The sequence below is a fragment of the Leucoraja erinacea genome, chromosome 40 (genome assembly GCF_028641065.1).
Source record: "Leucoraja erinacea ecotype New England chromosome 40, Leri_hhj_1, whole genome shotgun sequence".
Lineage (NCBI taxonomy): Eukaryota > Metazoa > Chordata > Chondrichthyes > Rajiformes > Rajidae > Leucoraja > Leucoraja erinaceus.
This window is the reverse complement of record NC_073416.1, coordinates 4,120,790-4,141,926: the sequence shown is the minus strand read 5'-3', so window position 1 is coordinate 4,141,926 and position 21,137 is coordinate 4,120,790. Positions and strand designations below refer to the sequence as shown.

The following is a 21,137-nucleotide window of genomic DNA, read 5'->3' as shown; positions in this document are numbered from 1 at the left end:
GTTGAATAAATACCTGTCCCGACTAACGGGAGCGCAGTACCCTCGGGCGAAAAGCAGGTTCGAGACCGCTTCGAAGTCAAAGAAGGAAAAGTCTTTTTAGAGAGAAAAAAAAAGCTTGTTTCTTTTTTCCCTTCTTCTGTTTCTTCGCGAGAGTTCTCCCCCCCTACGCTGACATGGCCGGCCGCAACTTGTACCACACCAAGAGATTCAGCAGCCAGTCCTACACCCCCGGCTCGGCGATGCAGCGGGCCAGCTCGGTGCGCTCCGCCGGCTACCTGACGTCGGCGGCGGCGCCGCGGGTCAACATCAAGCCCCTGTCGCTGGAGGTGCCACACTTCGAGGATGGGCAGGCTTTTCAAGAACTCCGCAACCAGGAGAAGGAGCAGATCAAAGGGCTGAATAACCAGTTCGCCTGCTTCATCGACAAGGTAAAACAAAGGGGGGAATAGATAGAGATATAGAGAAATATTCAGCCCTTCGAGCCAGCAACGCCATTCAATATGATCACGGCTGATCATTCACAATTCCAGCTTTCTCCCCATATCCCTTAATTCCGTTAGCCCGAAGAACTAAATCTAACTCTCTTGAAAACATCCAGTGAATCGGTATTTAAGTCAAGACAAAAAACCTATCTATACTCCCAAGCGTTTCCTAACGTCCACTGAGCGAGGGTTATATGTATAAATGTATGTAGTTTGTTTGTTTATACTAATCTTATAACAAATGTAAAGCACTTTGGCCAACGAGAGTTGTTTTTTAAATGTGCTATAGAAATAAATGTGACTTGACTCCACTGCCTCCTGTGGCAGAGAATTCCACAAATTCACAACTCTGGGTGAATTTTTTTTTTCCTCATCTCAATCCTAAATGGCCAACCCCTTATTCTTAAACTGTGTGTCCCCTGGTTCTGGGCTCCCCCAACGTCGGGAACATTTTTCCTGCATCTACCCTGTCCAATCCCTTAAGAATTTTATATGTTTCTATAAGATCCCCTCTCGCTCTTCTAAATTCCAGTGAGCAACAAACAACAAAAAAGTTCAGTATATACACACAAACAATGGCCCCAAGTCCATGTGGTTCGGAGTTTATTTTTGGAGTGTGGTGTTTAGCAGTCTGAAGAAGGGTCTCGACCCGAAACGTCACCCATTCCTTCTCTCCTGAGATGCTGCCTGTCCCGCTGAGTTACTCCAGCATTTTGTGACGAGCTTGTTTGTAAGGGAAAAGCTATCGTTGGCCGTCAGTTTTCAGGCCCCTGTACCTTATTGGCGATTGCAGAGGTGAGAGCGTGGCCCGCTATTTCACCGTGTGGGCGGCGATAGACAAAGTCAATCCACCGTGACGGACTCCAAAATGTTATTGCTTTGTTTGTCTTGAATCTAGTTACGTTCTGGTTTGTTTTTTTAAGTCTTATTCCTTGAATTAAAATAAAACCCAACACGCCTACACGAGATTACTCAAAATACAACGGGCCAGGCAGCGCCTCTGGAGAGGAATGGGCAGGAGACGTGTCGGGTGTGGACCCTTCTTCAGACTGAACCCCGACCCTAAAAGTTGTGTCCCGCGGAGTTCCTCCAACACTTCCAAAAGTCACAGAGCGCGGAGAGTCAATAGACACTAGGTGCAGGAGTAGGCCATTCGGCCCTTGGAGCCAGCACCGCCATTCAATGTGATCACGGCTGATCATCCCCAATCAGTACCCCGTTCCTGCCTTCTCCCCCTATCCCCTGACTCCGCTATCTTTCGGAGCCCTATCTAGCTCTCTCTTGAAAGTATCCAGAGAACCTGCAGAGAATTCCACAGACTCACCACACTCTGTGAGAAAAAGTGTTTCCTCGTCTCCGTTCTAAATGGCTTACCCCTTATTCTTAAACTGTGTGTGGCCCCTGGTTCTGGACTCCCCCAACATCGGGAACATGTTTCCTGCCTCTAGTGTATCCAAACCCTTAACAATCTTACATGTTTCAATGAGATTCCCTCTCATCCTTCTAAACTCTAGAGTGTACAAGCCCAGCCAGGCAGCATCTCTGGAGGACAGGTCGAGATCCTTCTTCAAACTGAACACTCCACTAATTTGCATTTTGCTCGGGGTTCCGCCGTTTTGTTGTAGTTGGGGTCATTAGAATTTAAAGTACTTTTCCGCATAGGCTTTCTATAAGACCGAACGTGTCGGCTACCTGCATTAACATCGTACAACGGAGCCGCGTTAATTTGAAACGCGCTGCGCCCCAACAGTCCAAAGGTTAATCTCTATTTTGTATTAGATTGAGTGGTAGGAAACTAAAAAAAAAATCGGTGAGTGTGTTACCCTGGCAACAGCACGGATCATATCCACATTGGAGGAACAACACCTCATATTTCGCTTGGGCAGTTTACAACCCAGCGGTATGAACATTGACCTCTCTCTCCATCCCCTCCCCCGTTGTACTAGTTTCACTGTCGTCCTATTGAGTTTCAGTGTCTGTAGAACTCGCTATCGCCTTCCCCACAGCCAACAATGGCCTGTTTCCCTTACTACTTTGTATATATTTCATTCATGTGATAGGAGCATAATTAGGCCATTCGGCCCATCAAGTCTACTCCGCCATTCAATCATGGCTGATCTATCTCCCCCTCCTAACCCCATTCTCCCCGTAACCCCTGACACCCGCACTGACCAAAAATCTGTCTATCTCTGCCTTACAAAATATTGACTGACTTGGCCTCCACAGCAGTCTGTGGCATAAGGTTCTATATCTCCATATCACCGTGTACATCTCTCGTTTCCCTCTCCCCTGACTCTCAGTCCAAAGAAGGGTCTCGACCTGAAACATCTTTCCTTCTCTCCAGAGATGCTGCCTGTCCCGCTGAGTTACTCCAGCATTTATGTGCCGGTCTGATTGCCCTTGTTCTTTCTCCCCCGCTTCAAGTGGAACCGGCTCCACGCGTGTACACGGGGCGAGGAGGCACCTTGCCCTTCCGTATGCCCGTGCCTCCCTCCCCACTGACCCTCAGTCTGAAGAAGGGTCTCGACCCGTTCGTTTCCCTCTCTCTCTCTGGAGATGCTTCCTGAGTCACTCCAGCATTTCGTGTCCATCTTGCCCAAGCGCGCTGGTGTGTGTGTTTCAGGTGCGGTCGCTGGAGCAACGCAACAAGCAGCTGGAGACTCACTGGCATCTGCTGCAGGAGAGGGGGTCCCGCACGTCCAACATCGACACCCTGTACCAGGCTTACGCCAACAACCTCAAGCTGCAGATAGACGGCCTGGCCCAGGAGAAGTTGCGCTTGGGAGTCGAATTGGACAACGTGCAGGGCTTGGTGGAAGACTACAAGACTAAGTACGTGGTCCAAATTCCGAAAGCTGCCTCTATAATAGGACGGTGAATCTGTGGAATTCATCGCCACAGACGGCCCTGGAGGCCAAGTCAATGGATATTATTAAGGCGGGAGATTTGACAGATTTTTTCAACATAACTCAATGGGGAGAGACTCTAATTTCAGGAAGGAGATGAGGAGGAATTTCTTTATTCAGAAGGTGGTGAATCTGTGGAATTCATTGCCACAGACGGCAGTGGAGGCAAAGTCAGTGGATATTTTTAAGGCAGAGATAGATATATTCTAGATTAGTTGGGTGTTGGGTTATGGGGAGAAGGCAGGAGAATGGGGTTATGAGGGAGAGATAGATATTACACATAATGACTTAAACTTCAAGTGCAAAATTCAAACTGAAGTCCATAGAGGTTAGTGTTGTGTAGTGTTCAATAGCCTGATGCCTGTGGGGAAGAAGCTGCTCCTGAAACTGGATGTTAGTTTTCAGACTCCTGTACTTTCTTCCCGATGAGAGTGAAACGCAGTGACTGGTGCTAGAGTGTAGCTGGTATCCCTAACTCTTGGCCAAGTGGCATCCTTCATGCATGTGTCGGGCCAGTGAGTGTTGACTGACTGGGCAGGTTGTTTGATCCTGTACCGGCCCTTTGCTGCACACACATATTTCTACATCCACTTTACAGCAGGATCTCTTGTATGGTAATAAGCTGAAGGAACTCTGTGTCACCGCTCCTGCCCTGAAGGCAAACTGTCACGGTCCCACTGACGGTTGACACAAGGTTGACATAAGTCCCTTCTGAAATGGAAACATTGCACAAGAAAAACACTGGGTTCAGAGCTGGACAAACTCAGCAGGTCAGGCAGCATCTGTGGAGGGAAACGGACAGGTGACTTGACGGCTCGGTCCAAAATGTCTCATGGACCACAGGGCATCCAACAGTCTGAATCCAAATGTCTGAAGAAGGGTCTCTACCCGAAACGTCGCCTTTTTCCTACGCTCCATAGATGCTGCCTCACCTCCTGAGTTTCTCCAGCATTTCATTTTTCAGCATCTGCGGTTCCTTCTTAAACAGTGTATTCAACACCCACTTTTGAACATAACTCTAATTTTAGGAAGGAAATAAGAGGGAATTTCTTTCGTCAGAGGGTGGTGAATCTGTGGAATTCTTTGCCACAGAGGCCAAGTCAGTGGCTATTTTTAAGGCAGAGATAGATAGATTCTTGATTAGTGTGAGTGTCGGGAGTTATGGGGAGAAGGCAGGAGAATGGGGTTGGGAGGGAGGGTTAGATCAGCCATGATTGAATGGCGGAGCAGACTTGATGGGCTGAATGGCCTAATTCTGCTCCCATCACTTATAGCGGGCAGGGCCGGATTTACGTATAAGCTCGCTGCCTCACTGGCCATCCGCCCACCGGGACCTCCTACTCTTTGCCCGCTGACCCTGGCCACTTCATCGCCTTACCTGCAGCCTGGACTCAGCACCGGGCCTGAAGCTGCTAACTCCCACTGCCCCGGGTTTGACTGCGCTGGGTCCTAGTGCTAGCCCCCCTAACCCTGGTAATCTCAGTGGCTGTTCCACTGGGTCTTCCCCATTCCCCTCAAACCATGTGACCCCTGCTCTTCCCCACCCACACTACAGTCCTCATACCCCCCCCTCCCCCCTGACCACCCCTCCATCAGACATTTCCTCGGCCTCAGTCCACTCACCTGCCTTCCTCCGGCCCCAACCCTCATCCCTGCCACAGGCCCAACACTCCAGCTTCAAACGGCGATCCAGGTAAGGCATCGCCCACTCTGCGGTGAATCCAATGTGTATTTTAAAACCAACTGTTTAATGACAACATACAGTAGGATCTAAAAATGTCACACTGTCACTGTCGGGTCTTCTAGTCTTGGGGGTGGGGGATTGGGAGGGAGGGGGGGCTCACAAGTGAAATAGCTTAGGGCCTCTCTTCATCTAAATCCAGCCCTGATAACGAGACACTGTTATCAGCACCAATCTGTCTCCAGGGAGCCTGTGAACTGCTGGAAACAAACTTCTGAATCTGTTGGGCAGGCTGGGTTTAAAAGGTCAGTTTGTAAGTTGTAAATATTTAACATTCAACATACATCATTTTGATACCAGAAGCAAGCACACTATTTTACTGAACAATGTCATGTGGAAGATAGACACAAACAGCTGGAGTAACTCAGCGGGACAGGCAGCATCTCTGGAGAGAAGGAATGGGTGATGTTTCGGGTCGAGACCCTTCTTCAGACTGGTCTGTGTGGGAATGGGAAGGAGAATTAAAGTGTTTGGCAACCGGGAGATCAGGTAGGTTCAGGTGGACTGAGCGAAGGTGTTCAGTGAAACGATCGCCCAGTCTGCGCTTGGTCTTGTCGATGAATAAGAGTCCACATCTTGAACAACGGATACAGCAGATGAGGTTGGAGGAGGTGCAAGTGAATCTCAGCCTAACCTGAAAGGACAGTCGGGGTTCCTGGACAGAGTCGAGGGAGGATGTATAGGGACAGGTGTTGCATATTCTGCGGTTGCAGGGGAAGGTACCTGGGGAGGGGATGGTTTGGGATGAGTGAACCAGGGAGTTGCGGAGGGAACGGTCTCTGCGGAAGGCGGAAAAGGGGTGGAGATGGGAAAATGTGGTGGGATCCCGTTGGAGGTGGCGGTAATTTCGGATTCAGCGGCTGATGGGGTGGAAGGTAAGGACCAGTTTCCCTTATCCCGAACCAGTCTGAAGAAGGGGCTCGACCCGAAATGTCACCCATTCCTTCTCTCCAGAGATGCTGCCTGTCTCGCTGAGTTACTCCGGCTTTTTGTGTCTTTCTTCAGGTTTAAACCAGCATCTGCAGTTCCCTCCAGCAGTGTCGTGTGGAAGATGTGTTTAAAAACGATTCTAGGCTGGTTTTATTGAAAAAGTGTTCTTGAGGTGATGATGGAACATAGAACAGTGCAGCACAGGCACAGGCCCTTCGGCCCACAATGTCCGTGCCAAACATGATGCCAAGTGAAACTAATCTCCGCCTGTGTACATGATCCATATCCCTCCATTCCCTGCATATCCATGAGCCAATCTAGAAGCAGTGTGTTCCAGGCATTCACCACCCACTGTGTAAAATAATAAATTAAAAAAAACCTGTCCCACACATCTCCTTTAAACTTTGTCCCTTTTCAGCTCAAAGCTCTGAAATTTAGTCTTTGATATTTCCCACCCTGTGAACAAAAGCTTCTGACTGTCTACCCTATCTATGCCTGTCATAATCAGCTTTTGTGGACATTCTACATGCGGCTTTTGCCATGAAGTTGCTAATTCCAGCATTTATTGTTCCGCAGGTATGAAGATGAGATTAACATGCGCACAGAGAAAGAGAATGAATTTGTCATGATCAAGAAGGTGGGTTTGTGTGAGATGTCAGTCCTATTTATGCAGAGGAGGGGAACACAGCAGTAGAATTACAGCGTTTACAGTGCCAGACCCGGGTTCGATCCTGACCACGGGTTGCTTGTCTGTATGGATTTCAGGCTCCTGTACCTTCTACCTGATGGCAGCGGAGAGATGAGTGTGTGGCCAGGATGGTGTGGGTCCCTGATGATGTTGGCAGCCTTTTTGAGGCAGCGACTGCGATAGATCCCTTCAATGGTGGGGAGGTCAGAGCCGATGATATGTACGTTCTCCCCGTGGATTGTGTTGGTTTTCCCCGGGATCATCCAAAATCAGTTCCTGCTTTCTCCCCATATCCCTTGATTCCATTAGCCCGAAGAGCTAAATCTAACTCTCTTGAAAACGTCAAATGGATTGTCCTCCACTGCCTTCTGTGGCAGAGAATTCCACCCATTCACAACTCTCTGGGTGAAAACGTTTTTCCTCATATCAGTCCTAAATGGCCAACCCCTTATTCTTAAACTGTGACCCCTGGTTCTGGGCTCCCCCAACATTGGAACATTTTTCTCTGCATCTGGTCTATCCAATCCCTTAAGAATGTTATATGTTTCTATAAGATCCTCCCCACTCCCCATCCTTCTAAATTCCAGTGAATTCCTACTTTGTGTTAGGAAGTTGGGGTGGAAGTCGGTCTTCCATTTCAAATTGTCACCATTGTTTTTTTTCTTCTTCTATGTTGTCATTGACCAGTGTACTAATCACCAGCCATTTCCGGTACTTTGGCTCAGTGGCCATTTAGTTTGTTAGTTTTGTTTCGAGATACGGCGCGGAAACAGGCCCTTCAGCTCACCGAGTCCACGCCGACCAGTTGTCGCCCCGCACCCCAGCACTCTCCTCCACACTAGGGACAATTTTACCGAGTGAACTGGAGGACCCGAGGGAAAACTCGCAGGGTCACGGGAAGAACGTACAAACTAGGTAGGGACAGCATCCGTAGTTACGATGGGACCCGGGTCTCTGGCGCTGTGCCGCCGTGACACCCACTTTGGACATGCTTGGATTCTCTCCGCTGGCACCAAGTGTGGCCCAGCAAGATATGCACCTGCCTACCCCAGTGATGGACCAGGGTCAGCTTGGTTTTGAGGGTCCCAGCAGGATCTTGTCTTGCAGCATGCAGCTTGTCGCTTGAACAGCGACGCATAAAACGCCAGGTAGCACGACTGCAGTGGACAAAGAGCCAGGCAAGATTTCCACTGACATCTTGACTCGGTGCTGGCTCGAAAGGGCCGAATGGCCCACTCCTGCACCTATTTTCTACGTTTCCACACACTTCACACTTGTCTCTTCCTTCTCCTAGCAGGATGTTGACGAGAGCTATCTCAACAAGGTGGAGCTGGAGGCAAAGCTCGAGAGCCTGATCGATGAAATCAACTTCCTGAAGGAAATTTTTGATGAGGTAACAACAATATTGTCTTGCGTAATGGACACGGTGTGGGGAGTTGTCACGAAGAACTCTCCGCTTTCAACTGGGGAATCGCTGGTGTTGGATTAGGAGAGGACAGGAGCTACAGTTAGGCTCCGATCTCTCACAGGGAGCATTAGGAGGTGAATGGTCCACTTCTGTTTCTTTAGTTCGCCCCATTTTTCACCCAAACCCCACTAATCCTACTTATTCCTCAATAACCCTACACCAAGTAATGTGTCTATCTCAACCTGAATCTCTCCAATGAATTAGCCTCATTTCCCCCCCTTCTATCCAAAAACAGGAGATTGCAGTGATTCTTAACTCTCTAATGGAAGAAACTTGTCTTTATCTTAATCTTATCCAACCAACCCCATATCCTGAGACTAGTTCAATACAATTGGCCATACTGTTCTGGATGTTGAAGGTTTTTCCTGTGAGCTGGGTGAGTCCAGGCTGGACAAAGCAAGCAAGGTGACAGGTGCGGAGACGAAGAACCGCAGATGGTGGTTTTACAAAAAAACCCACAAAGTGCAGGAGTGACTCAGCAGCATCTCTGGAAAACATGGATAGGTGATAGAAACATAGACAATAGGTGCATGAGTAGGCCATTCAGCCCTTCGAGCCTGCACCACCATTCAATATGATCATGGCTGATCATCCAACTCGGTATCCTGTACCTGCCTTCTCTCCATACCGCCTGATCCCTTTAGCCACAAGGGCCACATCTAACTCCCTCTTAAATATAGCCAATGAACTGTGGCCACAACTACCTTCTGTGGCAGAGAATTCCAGAGATTCACCACTCTCTGAAAAATGTTTTCCTCTTCTCGGTCCTAAAAGATTTTCCCCTTATCCTTAAACTGTGACTCCTTGTTCTGGACTTCCCCAACATCGGGGACAATCTTCCTGCATCTAGCCTGTCCAACCCATTAAGAATTTTGTAAGTTTCTATAAGATCCGCCCTCAATCTTCTAAATTCTAGCGAGTACAAGCCGAGTCTATCCAGTCTTTCTTCATATGAAAGTCCTGCCATCCCAGGAATCAGTCTGGTGAACCTTCTCTGTACTCCCTCTATGGCAAGAATGTCTTTCCTCAGATTAGCAGACCAAAACTGTACGCAATACTCCAGGTGTGGTCTCACCAAGACCCTGTACAACTGCAGTAGAACCTCCCTGCTCCTAGACTCAAATCCTTTGGCTTGATGATGTTTTAGCTTGGGACCTTTCTTCAGGGTGGAAAGGAGAGATGATTAGAGAGCTACATAGTGAGGCATTTCAGCCATAATGTTGGAACGGAGAAGCGGAGGTTATATTTGGCGTAAGAAAGCTCGGGGATTTGATAGAAGTGTACCAAATCACGCTGAGTTTAGACGGAGGGGAGTTTCAAAGTCAAGGTGGCATGATATGAAGTTTTGGACCAAATGTACAGGAGGATTTGAGGACATTTTTAAATTTTGTTGTACATGGTTCATGTTACAATGACAATAAAGAAACTATTCTATTCTATTCTACTATGATCTGGAACCAGAGCCTGTAAGGATGGTAGATACAGTAAGTCAGGGCTGACATAAGGGACACAGTGCTTTCTCAGTCTTGACCTGAAACGTCACCCAGTCCTTCCCTCCAGAGATGCTGCCTGTCCCACTGAGTTACTCCAGCATCTTGTGTCTATCTTTGGTGTGAACCAGTATCTGCAGTTCCTTCTTACACAGTTCACAGACAGGCCTCTAGTTAAACATGCATGGCAAGAATTAGGAGAGCTTCAAGTTAATTGCAAACAAAGGCAAGGAAGGACAAATGTAGGGTCCAAAAGCCTGAGGTTCTGAAAGGAGATGGAAGTAGATCTCCAGCCAGAGTGTGGTGAGCATCAGTGATGCAATGTGGAGGAAGGAACTACAGATGCTGGTTTACATCGAAGATGGATACAAAATACTGGAGTAACTCAGCGGGCCTGCATTCAGTGAGATCGTTGTTGACCCGTGACCAAACTCCACCCTTTCTCCGTATCCTTGGATAACATGGGTTAAGAGGAACCCCACCAATCTTGGGGTTTATAGCTGGCAGTTGACCTGGCATCAGTTGTCATTGGGAGATGTGACCTCCAAATGTCCATGGGCCTCCCAACTTCTTCCCTGAATAGCCTGACTGTAACTTGCTGTCCTTGTCGAATGTCTCAACCCAAATTGAACAGAAATGCATGACTTGAGACCAAGGAACTTGCACGCTCACACTCAAAAGTTGAGATCTTTTCTTAAGCATGACTGATCCTTCTTAGAAGCATTGCTTCAGTGCCAAAACCATTCATGATTAGCATGCCCATGATGATCAGGATTGCGACTGCCCATATTCATCCCGCGCTGTATTTAATTAACCAATGCAAATGGCAGTAAGGCTTTAGACACAGCGTGGAAACAGGCCCTTTGGTCCACCGAGTCTGCATTGACCATCGATCACCCGTTCACACGAGTTTCGTGTTATCCCACTTTCTCATCCACTCCCTACACACTAGGGGTAATTTGCAGAGGGCCGCTAAACCTACAAACCCGCACGTCTTTGAGACGTGGGATGAAACCGGAGCACTCTGGGTGCCTCAGTTATGTTGCATTCTATAAGCTATTCAATGGGTATGAACTGTTTCCATGTGATCAGTGTAAATACATTACAGCAGCAAAGAGCTCCTGTTATATGAAATGACTTTCAAATCATTTTTTTCCACTTGATCTTATTGACATAATTTCTTGCATATGTACAATATAAATACGCTTGGCTCTTTAGTGTTTCCGATGGAGCCATAGCTGTAACTGCTAAAACAGGACGTGGAGACTGAGTAGCTGAGCGACATCTCTTTGTTTTGCCACCCAGGAAATCCGTGAATTACAAGTCCAGATCAAGAGCACGGCTGTAACTCTGGAAGTTGACACTTCCCGCAACCTGGATCTGAGCCACATCATCGACGATGTGCGGGCTCAGTATGAAGGGATGGTGAACAAAATGCGTCAAGACAACATGTATACATGTGAGACGAAGGTAAGAGTTGTCTCATGCTACCAAGGGCCGTCTGTAAGGACCTTTACCGTTAGACTTTGGAGATACAGTGCAGAAACAGGCGTTTCGGCCCACCGAGTCCGCAACACCCCACGAGCACTATCTCCGCACCATCCCACGAGCACTATCCCACACACCAGAGACAATTTTCATTTACAATTTTTTAAAATATATATATATTTTTTTAACCAAAGCCAATTAACCTGAAAACCTTGAACAACCAACACTGCTCTCTCCCCCCCCCATCCCCCCCCCCCCCCCCCCTCGCAACAAGGGCCGAGTCCCCCTATTCCTCACATTTCACCCCACCAGCCGTCACATACAAAAAATAATCCTCCGTCAGTTTCGCCACCTCCAACGTGACCCCACCACTCGCCATATCTTCCCATCTCCCCCCATATCTGCCTTCCACAAAGACCGCTCCCTCCATAACTCCCTTGTCAATTCTTCCCTTCCCTCTCGTACCACCCCCTCCCCGGGCACTTTCCCTTGCAACCGCAAGAGATGCAACACTTGTCCCTTTACCTCCCCCCTCGACTCCGTTCAAGGACCCAAGCAATCGTTCCAGGTGCAACAGAGGTTTACCTGCATCTCTTCCAACCTCATCTATTGCGTCCGCTGCTCTAGATGTCAGCAGATCTATATCGGTGAGACCAAGCGGAGGTTGGGCGATCGTTTCGCCGAACACCTCCGCTCGGTCCGCAATTACCAACCTGACCTCCCGGTGGCTCAGCACTTCAACTCCCCCTCCCACTCCGTCTCCGACCTCTCTGTCCTGGGTCTCCTCCATGGCCACAGCGAGCAGCACCGGAAATTGGAGGAACAGCACCTCATATTCCGCTTGGGGAGTCTGCATCCTGGGGGCATGAACATCGAATTCTCCCAATTTTGTTAGTCCTTGCTGTCTCCTCCCCTTCCTCAGTCCCCCTTCTGTCTCCTCCCATCCCCCAGCCTTCGGGCTCCTCCTCCTTTTTCCTTTCTTATCCCCGCCCACCCCCGCCCCGATCAGTCTGAAGAAGGGTTTCGGGACGAAACGTTGCCTATTTCCTTCGCTCCATAGATGCTGCTGCACCCGCTGAGTTTCTCCAGCACTTTTGTCTACCTTCGATTTTCCATCATCTGTAGTTCCTTCTTCAACAAATACTTAATCAGCAGATGAACTGGAACAAACAATGTACTGGACCGACTCAAGCAGGCCTCAGTCTGAATTAGTGTCATGACCCGAAACATCGCCTGTCCATTTCCCTCCACAGATGCTGCCCGTCCCAGAGTTCCTCCAGCACTTTGTGTTTTGCTCAAGATTCCAGCATCTGCAGTTCCTGGTATCTCCAGATAAACTGGGGCCATTGGCATCTACAAAGAGTGAAACAAACATATCAATGTTTGGTAGTTACAAAAAGCTGGAGCAACTCAACGGTTTCAGAAGAAGGGTCTCAACCCGAAACGTCACCTGTTCCTTCTCTCCAGAGACGCTGCCTGTCCCGCTGAGTTACTCCAGCATTTTGTTTCTGTCTTCAGTTTAAACCAGCATTTGCAGTTCCTTCCTCCACAATGTTAGGTCGTTGCATGCAGTTCACGAGAACTACCAGAGCAATGGGCACACCAGCCATTGCCGTTTAAGCTGTTTGTCGGATGATAATAAGCTTTGTATTGATATTTCTCTGACGTAGTTCACCGATATGAAGAAAAATTCTGGGAAATGTGCCGATGACCTTCGTATTGTCAAGACTGAGATCACAGATATGCAAAGACAAAATGGAAGACTAAATTCTGAAATCCAGGCTTTGAAACAACAAGTAAGACAACTATAAAATGTTGGTTGTTGTTATAGTAAATATCCTCCTATTCAATCTCCTTCCCCTTGACTGGTTCATCAAGTCCCAATTGTCCTTGTGTCTCCATCAACGGGCTATTTTGGATGATGGGTTTGTAACTCCCCACTGAATGGAAAGGATAATCGGTTTAGTTTCGAGATGCAGCGCGCAAACAGGCCCTTCGATCCCCGCACACTGACACTATCCTACACACACTAGGGGCAAATTACAGTCGGAGTATTGTCTTTACAATTTACAGCAGGAGGAGGGACAATTTACACAAACACCAAGCCAATTAGCCCACAAACCTGTACGTCTTTGTAGTGTAGGAGGAAACCGTAGATTTAGTTTTAAGTTTTAGAGATACAGCGCGGCAACGGGCCCTTCGTCCACCAAGTCCGCACCGACCAGCGATCCCCGCACACTAACACGATCCTACACCCACTAGGGGCATTTTTTACATTTACAGCAAGCCAATTAACCTACAAACCTATATGTCTTTGGAGTGTGGGAGGAAACCGAAAATCTTAGGGGAAAACCCACGCAGGTCACGGGGAGAATGTACAAACTCCATACAGACAGCACCCGTAGTCGGGATCAAACCTGGGTCACTGGCGCTGTGAGGTAGCAACTCTACCACTGCGTCACCGTGCCGCACTTACATTGGTTGTGGTGAGCCAGGTCGGTTAACATTTCTCAATAAACATTTCAAAACAAAAAAGGGCCTGCAGTCTCCACTGTGGGAAGCTCTGATACAAACACTTGTGTACTCTCTCTGTCATCCCTTGACTGAGCAGTTTACTCAGTACAAACTCAACCAGGAGCCACCCCTGGCTACACATGTTTGATTCCATTCTTGTCAGGCGTGCTTGCAAAGAGCTCCTTCATCTTCTTTGGCTCCAAGTTAAGGCTTTCCTATCATTATACAAGTGAGATTGTGACACATTGCATTTGGGCAAATAATTCATAATCAAAGCAATTTTGCAAATGTGAAGTCCATGTCAAGAATTAAGAGTCAAGAGTGTTTTATTGTCATATGTCCCAGATAGGACAATGAAATTTGTATTTGCTGCAGCACAACAGAATGTGTAAACATTGTACCAAGTGGGACCCGTTGGGTCCCGTCCCCAACGCGAGAGGGGGTGGGGGGGGTACGGCGTTTAGAATAACGTGTAGTGCATGATAGCGTGCAGTAAACTCCGATCAAAGAGAATCCGAGGGTCTCCAATGAGGTAGATAGTAGCTCAGGACTGCCCTCTAGTTGGTGAGAGGATGGTTCAGTTATCTGATAACAGCAGGAAGAAAGTGTCCATCAATCTTGAGGTGTGCGTTTTCACACTTCTATACCTTTTGCTTGGTGGGGGGGGGGGGGAAAGAGGGAGTGGCCGGGTTCCAATTTGTCCTTGATGATGCTGCTGGTCTTGCCGAGGCAGCGTGAGGTGTAGATGGAGTCGATGGAAGGCAGGTTGGTTTGTGTGATGGTCCGGGCTGGGCTGCGTCGACAATTATCGGATGGTCTTGGATGGAGCTGTTCCCAAACCGTGGGGATGAGTCCTGATCAAATGCTTTCTCCTATTAACCTACTAATTCCCAAGTGGCGGTGTTGGCTCACTCGGGGACTAACAACTTTCCGTATGTTACAGAGAGAGCAGCTGGAGACCGCAATTTCTGAGGCAGAAGAGCGTGGAGGAATGGCTATTGCTGACGCTAAAGCCCGCATTGCTGAACTGCAGAATGCCATTGACAAGGGTAACCAAGAGATGCTCCGCCAGGTGCGCGAGTACCAGGAATTGATGAACACCAAGCTTGCCCTGGACATTGAAATTGCCACTTACAAGAAACTGCTTGAAGGCGAAGAGAGCAGGTTTGTTTACTTAAGTGTCTCTTGCTGTGGGATTTAGTCCAACTAATGACGTGCAAATGTGGGTTAGAAACATAGAAAATAGGTGCAGGAGTAGGCCATTCGGCCCTTCGAGCCTGCACCGCCATTCAATGTGATCATGGCTGATCATCCAACTCAGTATCCTGTATCTGCCTTCTCTCCATACCCCCTGTTCCCTTTAGCCACAAGGGCCACATCTAACTCCCTCTTAAATATAGCCAATGAACTGTGGCCTCAACTACCTTCTGTGGCAGAGAATTCCACAGATTCACCACTCTCTGTGTAAAAAATGATTTTCTCATCTCGGTCCTAAAAGATTTCCCCCTTATCCTTAAACTGTGTGGCCCCTTGTTCTGGACTTCCCCAACATCGGGAATAATCTTCCTGTATCTAGCCTGTCCAACCCCTTAAGAATTTTGTAAGTTTCTATAAGATCCCCCCTCAATCTTCTAAATTCTAGCGAGTACAAGCCGAGTCTATCCAGTCTTTCTTCATATGAAAGTCCTGCCATCCCAGGAATCAGTCTGGTGAACCTTCTCTGTACTCCCTCTATGGCAAGAATGTCTTTCCACCTTTGGGCTTCTTCTTATCGAGTCCACATACAAGATTAGAAGTTGTTCAGCCAGAGCTGCACACAGTTCTCTGCATCGGCAGACAATGGTGTCTGTCTTGTTGCTTCTTGTGCGTGGTGGTGGAAAGATTGGTGGAAACAGTTGCCGTGACGTGAACGCTCTTTCCTTGACCCCACGTTTGGGCTGTTTTGTGACAATGTAGAGTGAAGCTGAGCATTTTCACATGATATTGTAAGTAATAATGAATGTAGCTGCCTGGAGTTAATTCGCAGTCAGCAGGCAAGTTGGACTGGGGCGCAATCATTGCCATGATATTCTGGGCAAGGCAACCAGCCACTGAAAGAGGAAGGGTCTCGACCCAAAACGTCACCCATTCCTTCTCTCCAGAGATGCTGCCTGTCCCGCTGAATTACTTCAGCTTTTTCTGTCTGTAAGCCTGGCAGTACCATATTGTATCAATATGAGCTGACGGGAAAACCTGTGGCAATGATCTTAATTTAGTTTAGTTCAGAGACACAGCGTTGAAATAGGCCCTTCGGCCCACCGAATCTGTGCCAACCAGCAATCACCACATACTAGTTCCATCTCACACACACACCAATTTACAGAAGCAAATTGACCTACAAACCAGCACATCTTTGGGATGTGGGAGGAGACCAGAGCACCTGGAGGAAACCCACGCGGTCACAGGGATAATGTACAAACTCTGTACAGACAGCACCCATAACCCGGATCGAACCCGGGTCTCTGGCGCTGTGAGGCAGCAACTGCGCCACCGTGCCGCCCTAGCTGTTGGAATCAAAGTCCATGATTATTCTGGGCTGCATTCCTCGCTCCCTGCTGAAAGGACTTGTGTATGTTTCACCTGCTGAGCAATGTTGGAGCTTGGAAAACATAAATGAAACCCCAACTTCTAGATTGATTAAAGTGGAGCATTACCTTTTTGCAACCTGTAGCACTGGATGAGATGGAATTGTTTCCAAGTGTATATAAGAAGGGCACAAATTTGAAACAAACAGTTGCTTGAGGATATTTGGGTATTAACAGCAGTTTAGTTCAGTTCGGGTATTAGCTATACCTAATATCACAGTCACAATAATATTTTATTAGCCAAGTATGTTGTGCAACAGACGAGGAATTTCATTTGCCAAGCCAGTCATACAAATAAAAAGCAACGGAACATCCGGTATTTCCAGAGATTCTCCTGCTACCCAACTGGGAATGTGCCAGGGATTGCCTTCTATACTTGCTTGAAGGTGGAACACCCGCTGGAGAAACTCAGCGGGTGAGGCAGCATCTAGAGAGCGAAGGAATAGGTGACGTTTCGGGTCGAGACCCTTCTTCAGACTGATTTCTGTACTTACTTGCTCTGGAACTCGGCAGATTTATGGGTTGCAAGGTGAGAAGCCAAGACATTTAAGTCTATTCTATGTACACTTGAATGCTGCTCAAGCTATGGGCTCCACTGTATTTTTGTGTCTTTATTTACCACTGTACATTTCCTTTCCAATCACTGTTCCTCTCCTTTCTGAATGCAGGTTGTCAAAACCAGTGAACGTGACCTATCACCAATCGGTAAAAAGTAAGTAAAGTACTGAATGTGTTTTCAATTCAAAAGAAAATTTTGTGGCTGTATTTCAGTTGCCGGGTGGCCAAAGCTCTCAACATCTTGTAACTAGATCTATGGCAGGGCTGGGCTAGGCTGGGCAGTCTGTGTGTTCGCAGGAAGGGTCCCTGCCCCCTGAGCTTAAAAAGTGAGACCTGGAGGGATTTAACGAGCATTTTAATCTGTGAGGGAACACTATCTCGACATTATTTAAGTGGGTGGCATGGTGGCGCAGCAGTAGAGTTGCTGCCTTACAGCACCAGTGACTGGGTGCCGCCTGTATGGAGTTTGTACGTATGTTCTCTCTGTGGGTTTCCTCCCACACTCAAGACGTACAGGTTTGTAGGTTAATTGGCTTGGTATAAACGTAAATTGTCCCTGGTGTGTGTAGGATAGTGTTAGTGTGCGGGGATCGCTGGTCGGTGTGGACTCAGTGGGCCTGTGCCTCAACTTTTTTTCTTTGTTTGTCCGTTTGGAAGTGTGGGGGAATGGGAGCAGAAATCCAGTTCTCTCCATCTGGGACACTGGGACGTTATGCTGCAGTTGTACAAGATGTTGTCTCTTTGTGTGAACCTTGAGCAAATGATGGGTCAAGGCTGTGCCCTTTCACTGAAAGTTAGTAATGGGACCAATCTAACCCAATTCCACAAAGGCAGGACAAAGTTTCCCTTCTTGGTTCAATGGCAGATGTTGGCTAACCATTAATCTCTGAAGAAGGGTCTCGACCCGAAACGTCACCCATCCCTTCTCTCCAGAGATGCTGCCTGTCCTGCTAAATTACTCCAGCACTTTGTGTCCTTTGGTGTCTTAACCAGCAGCTGCAGTTCTTTGTTTCTTCCCTCTGTTTGACTACATCATGCAGAATTGGCAGGGCAACAACCTTTATAATAAAAACGTCCACGAACTTCTGTGTGTTCATAACTGGGAAAACTCCATCAGAGATAGACACAGACTGACGAAGGGTCTCGACCCAAAACGTCACCCATTCCTTCTCCCCAGAGATGCTGCCTGAGTTACTCCAGCATCTTGTGTCTATCTTTGGTGTAAACTCGCATCTGCAGTTCCTTCCTCTATTGCTGGCAACTTGATGTTCAATGAATAAATTAGTAGATTTTGTGCTTTCCGACACAACCGTTGCTCCTTCTCCTTCCATACGATTAAAATGAGAATGTGTCCACAGGTCACTCCTATCCGGCGATGCAGTTTGAGACCTCCCTCCGTGGTGGACTGGAACAGAGTCTCGCAAACAAATCCCTTATCGTTAAGACGATCGAGACCAGGGATGGGAAGACACTCTCCGAGTCATCCGTTTTTCAAAGAAGATGAAGTCCTTGTGTTTGACTCCCAAGTCATGTCTGGTCATTTCAATCATTTTTAATGTCTTGCATTTTAAGTCTTTATCGATAAATTGTTAAAGGATTGAGAGAATGAGGGTTTATGAAGGATTTTATTCCCACTCCTGGGACCAAATGTGAAATAAAGCTTGATAACACAAGGTTGTCTCAGTTATTTTACAATTCATTTTCATAAGTTCACAAGTGATAGGAGGAGAATCGGCCATTCAATCATGGCTGATCTATCTTTCCCCCATTCTACTGCCTTCTCCCCACAACCCCTAACACCCGTACTAATCAAGAATCTATCTATCTATAAAACTCTGTGCCTGACGACTGGCTGCCTTTCTGCCTTTTGATTCGTGCCCAATACTCGCAGATGTCCAATCGGAACGGCCGATGCTCGCAGATGTCCAATCGGAATGGCCGATGCTCGCAGATGTCCAATCGGAATGGATCCTTTTACTTTCTTCCTTTGATTCACTACCACGCCGAATCCAGATGCTCAGTCTCCCACATCTTTTCCATTTCGGTGGAGATTTCGCTTTTCTTTCTAAGTATCCGCTCCTCATTACATTTCGTCGCCTTTAAGTACATGTTTTTAATCAGATCCCTCTCTCCCCCCACCCCCCACCCCCCCCCCCCCCCACTCACTCATTTTGTCGCCTCCTGCTGACCAGCGACCATAACGGCTGCTGACGCCCGCATTTCAACCTCGAGAGACGCCATTTAATTCGGCCTTTCAAGAACGGCTTCAGTTCGAGGACCACGTCTCCCGTGGGGGCTGCGGGTAGGGAACGGCTGCGTTGGGGGAGCAGACCCAACGGGTCTGCCATTGGTCTGGTATCTCTTAAAATCCTTTTCTATCCCCTCAAAATATCTATTGACGGCCTGCGCAATGAATCCCACAGATTCACCACCCTCTGACTAAAATTTTCTTTGGAGATTACACATCTCACTGTCATTTGGGAAATTACTTGGGAGAAAGATGAGATGTACATCGGTCAATTGCCTCATGAATTCTCTGAAAGACGTTGGTTTCTTGCCTTGGGTGAAGGCAGTCACATGGTAATACAGCATTGGAACCAGGCCCTTCAGCCCAACTCGTTTACACCAACCTAGATGCTCATCTAAGCTAGTCCCATGTACCTGCATTTGGCCCGTATCCCTTGCAACCTTTCCAATCTACGTACCTGTATAAATATCTTTTAAAATGTTATTATAGTACCTGCCTCAACTACCTCCTCTGACAGCTCGTTCCATATACCCACCACCCACTAAGTGGGGAAAAAGTTGCCCCTCATCCCTTTTTCCAATCTTCTCCTCCCCACCCCACCTTCAACCTATGCCCTGTAGTTCTCTAGTCCCCTACTCTGAGTAAAAGCATTCACCCTATCAGTTCCCCTCATCATTTTAGACACCTCTATCAGATCACACCTTGGCCTCCTGTGCTCCTAGCAATAAACTCCTAGCCTGCTCACCCTCTCTCTATAACTCAGTCCCTTAAGCCCAGGCAACTTTCTCGTGAATCTTATTTGCACTTTTTCCAGCTCAATGACATTTTTCTTATAGAAAGATAGAAAATAGGTGCAGGAGGAGGCCGTTCGGCCCTTCGAGTCAGCACCGCCATTCATAATCATGGCTGATCATCCAAAATCAGTACCCCGTTCCTGCTTTCTCACCATACTCATTGATTCCGTTAGCCCTAAGAGCTATATCCAACTCTCTCTTGAATACATCCATTGAATTGGCCTCCACTGCCTTCTGTGGCAGAGAATCCCACAGATTCACAACTCTCTGGGTGAATATGTTTTTCCTCATCTCGGTCCTAAATGTCCTAAAAGTTTTTTATTCTTAAACTGTGAACCCTGGTTCTTGACTCCAACATTGGAAACATTTTTCCTGCATTTAGCCCGTCCAATCCCTGAATAATTTTATATGTTTTCATCCTTCTAAATTCCAGTGAATCCATTCTTTCATCATATCTCAGTCCCGCAATCCCGAGAATTAACCTGGTGAACTCCCTCAATTGCAAGAAAGTTCTTCCTCAAACTAGGAGACCAAAACTGCACACAATACTCCTAGGTGCAGTCTCACCAGGGTCCTGCACAACTGCTTTGGGACCTCCTTCTATACTGTCTCCTATGATGGGAATAGAGTGAATGCACAATCCTTTACTCAGAGTAGGGGAATTAATAACCGGAGAACATAGATTTGATGCAAGAGGGGAAAGATTTAACGGGAACCTGAGAGGCAACGTTTTCGCACAGAGGGTGTATGGACCGAGTTGCCAGAGGAGGTAGTTGAGGCAGGTATTTTAACTAGAACAATCTGGATGGTACCCGGAATGGAAAGGTTGAGATGGATATGGATATGGGTCATACAAGGGCAGGTGGGCCTAGTGTAGATGGAGCACCTCGGTCGCCATAGAGAAGTTGGGCCGAAGGGCCTGTTTCCGCGTTGTATGACTCTATAATACCTGACCCGCTGAGTGCCAGGCAATTGAGGAAATTCAGAGTGTCTCCGAGGATCCTCCAGTGCTTCTACGCAGCGGCGGTGGAAAGCATCTTGTCCGGGAACATTACCATCTGGTTTGGGAATTGCTCTGCCAAGGACAGGAAGGCTCTGCAGAGAGTAGTGCGTTCGGCCGAACGCACTATGGGAACTTCACTCACCCCCCTGCAGGAACTATACAACAGGAGGTGCAACTCCAGAGCAAACAAAATCATGAGACCC

The 21,137-nt window shown here is 47.7% G+C and overlaps 1 protein-coding gene across 2 annotated transcripts; it reads left to right on the top strand.

The window, feature by feature from the left end:
* The first annotated feature begins 26 nt into the window (after window positions 1-26).
* On the top strand, window positions 27-18,562 carry LOC129714713 (keratin, type II cytoskeletal 8-like). Of its 2 annotated transcripts, none has more exons than XM_055664485.1 (9): window positions 27-428; window positions 3,106-3,314; window positions 6,636-6,696; window positions 8,045-8,140; window positions 11,011-11,175; window positions 12,864-12,989; window positions 14,651-14,871; window positions 17,000-17,043; window positions 18,248-18,562. In XM_055664485.1, exons 1-9 carry the CDS (start codon window positions 174-176, stop codon window positions 18,391-18,393), a joined length of 1,323 nt encoding a protein of 440 aa, XP_055520460.1. In that variant the 5' UTR covers window positions 27-173; the 3' UTR covers window positions 18,394-18,562. The 2 variants fall into 2 exon arrangements, with proteins under 2 accessions (XP_055520460.1, XP_055520459.1); XM_055664484.1 differs by having other exon boundaries at window positions 8,042-8,140.
* The last annotated feature ends 2,575 nt before the right edge of the window (window positions 18,563-21,137 follow it).

Coding starts and splice junctions, on each gene's coding strand:
- LOC129714713 (XM_055664484.1), top strand. CDS start 174: ATGGCCGGCCGCAACTTGTACCACACCAAGAGATTCAGCAGCCAGTCC. Junction 3,315..6,635: donor GTGGAAGACTACAAGACTAA/GTACGTGGTCCA, acceptor ATTGTTCCGCAG/GTATGAAGATGAGATTAACA. Junction 12,990..14,650: donor TCCAGGCTTTGAAACAACAA/GTAAGACAACTA, acceptor CGTATGTTACAG/AGAGAGCAGCTGGAGACCGC.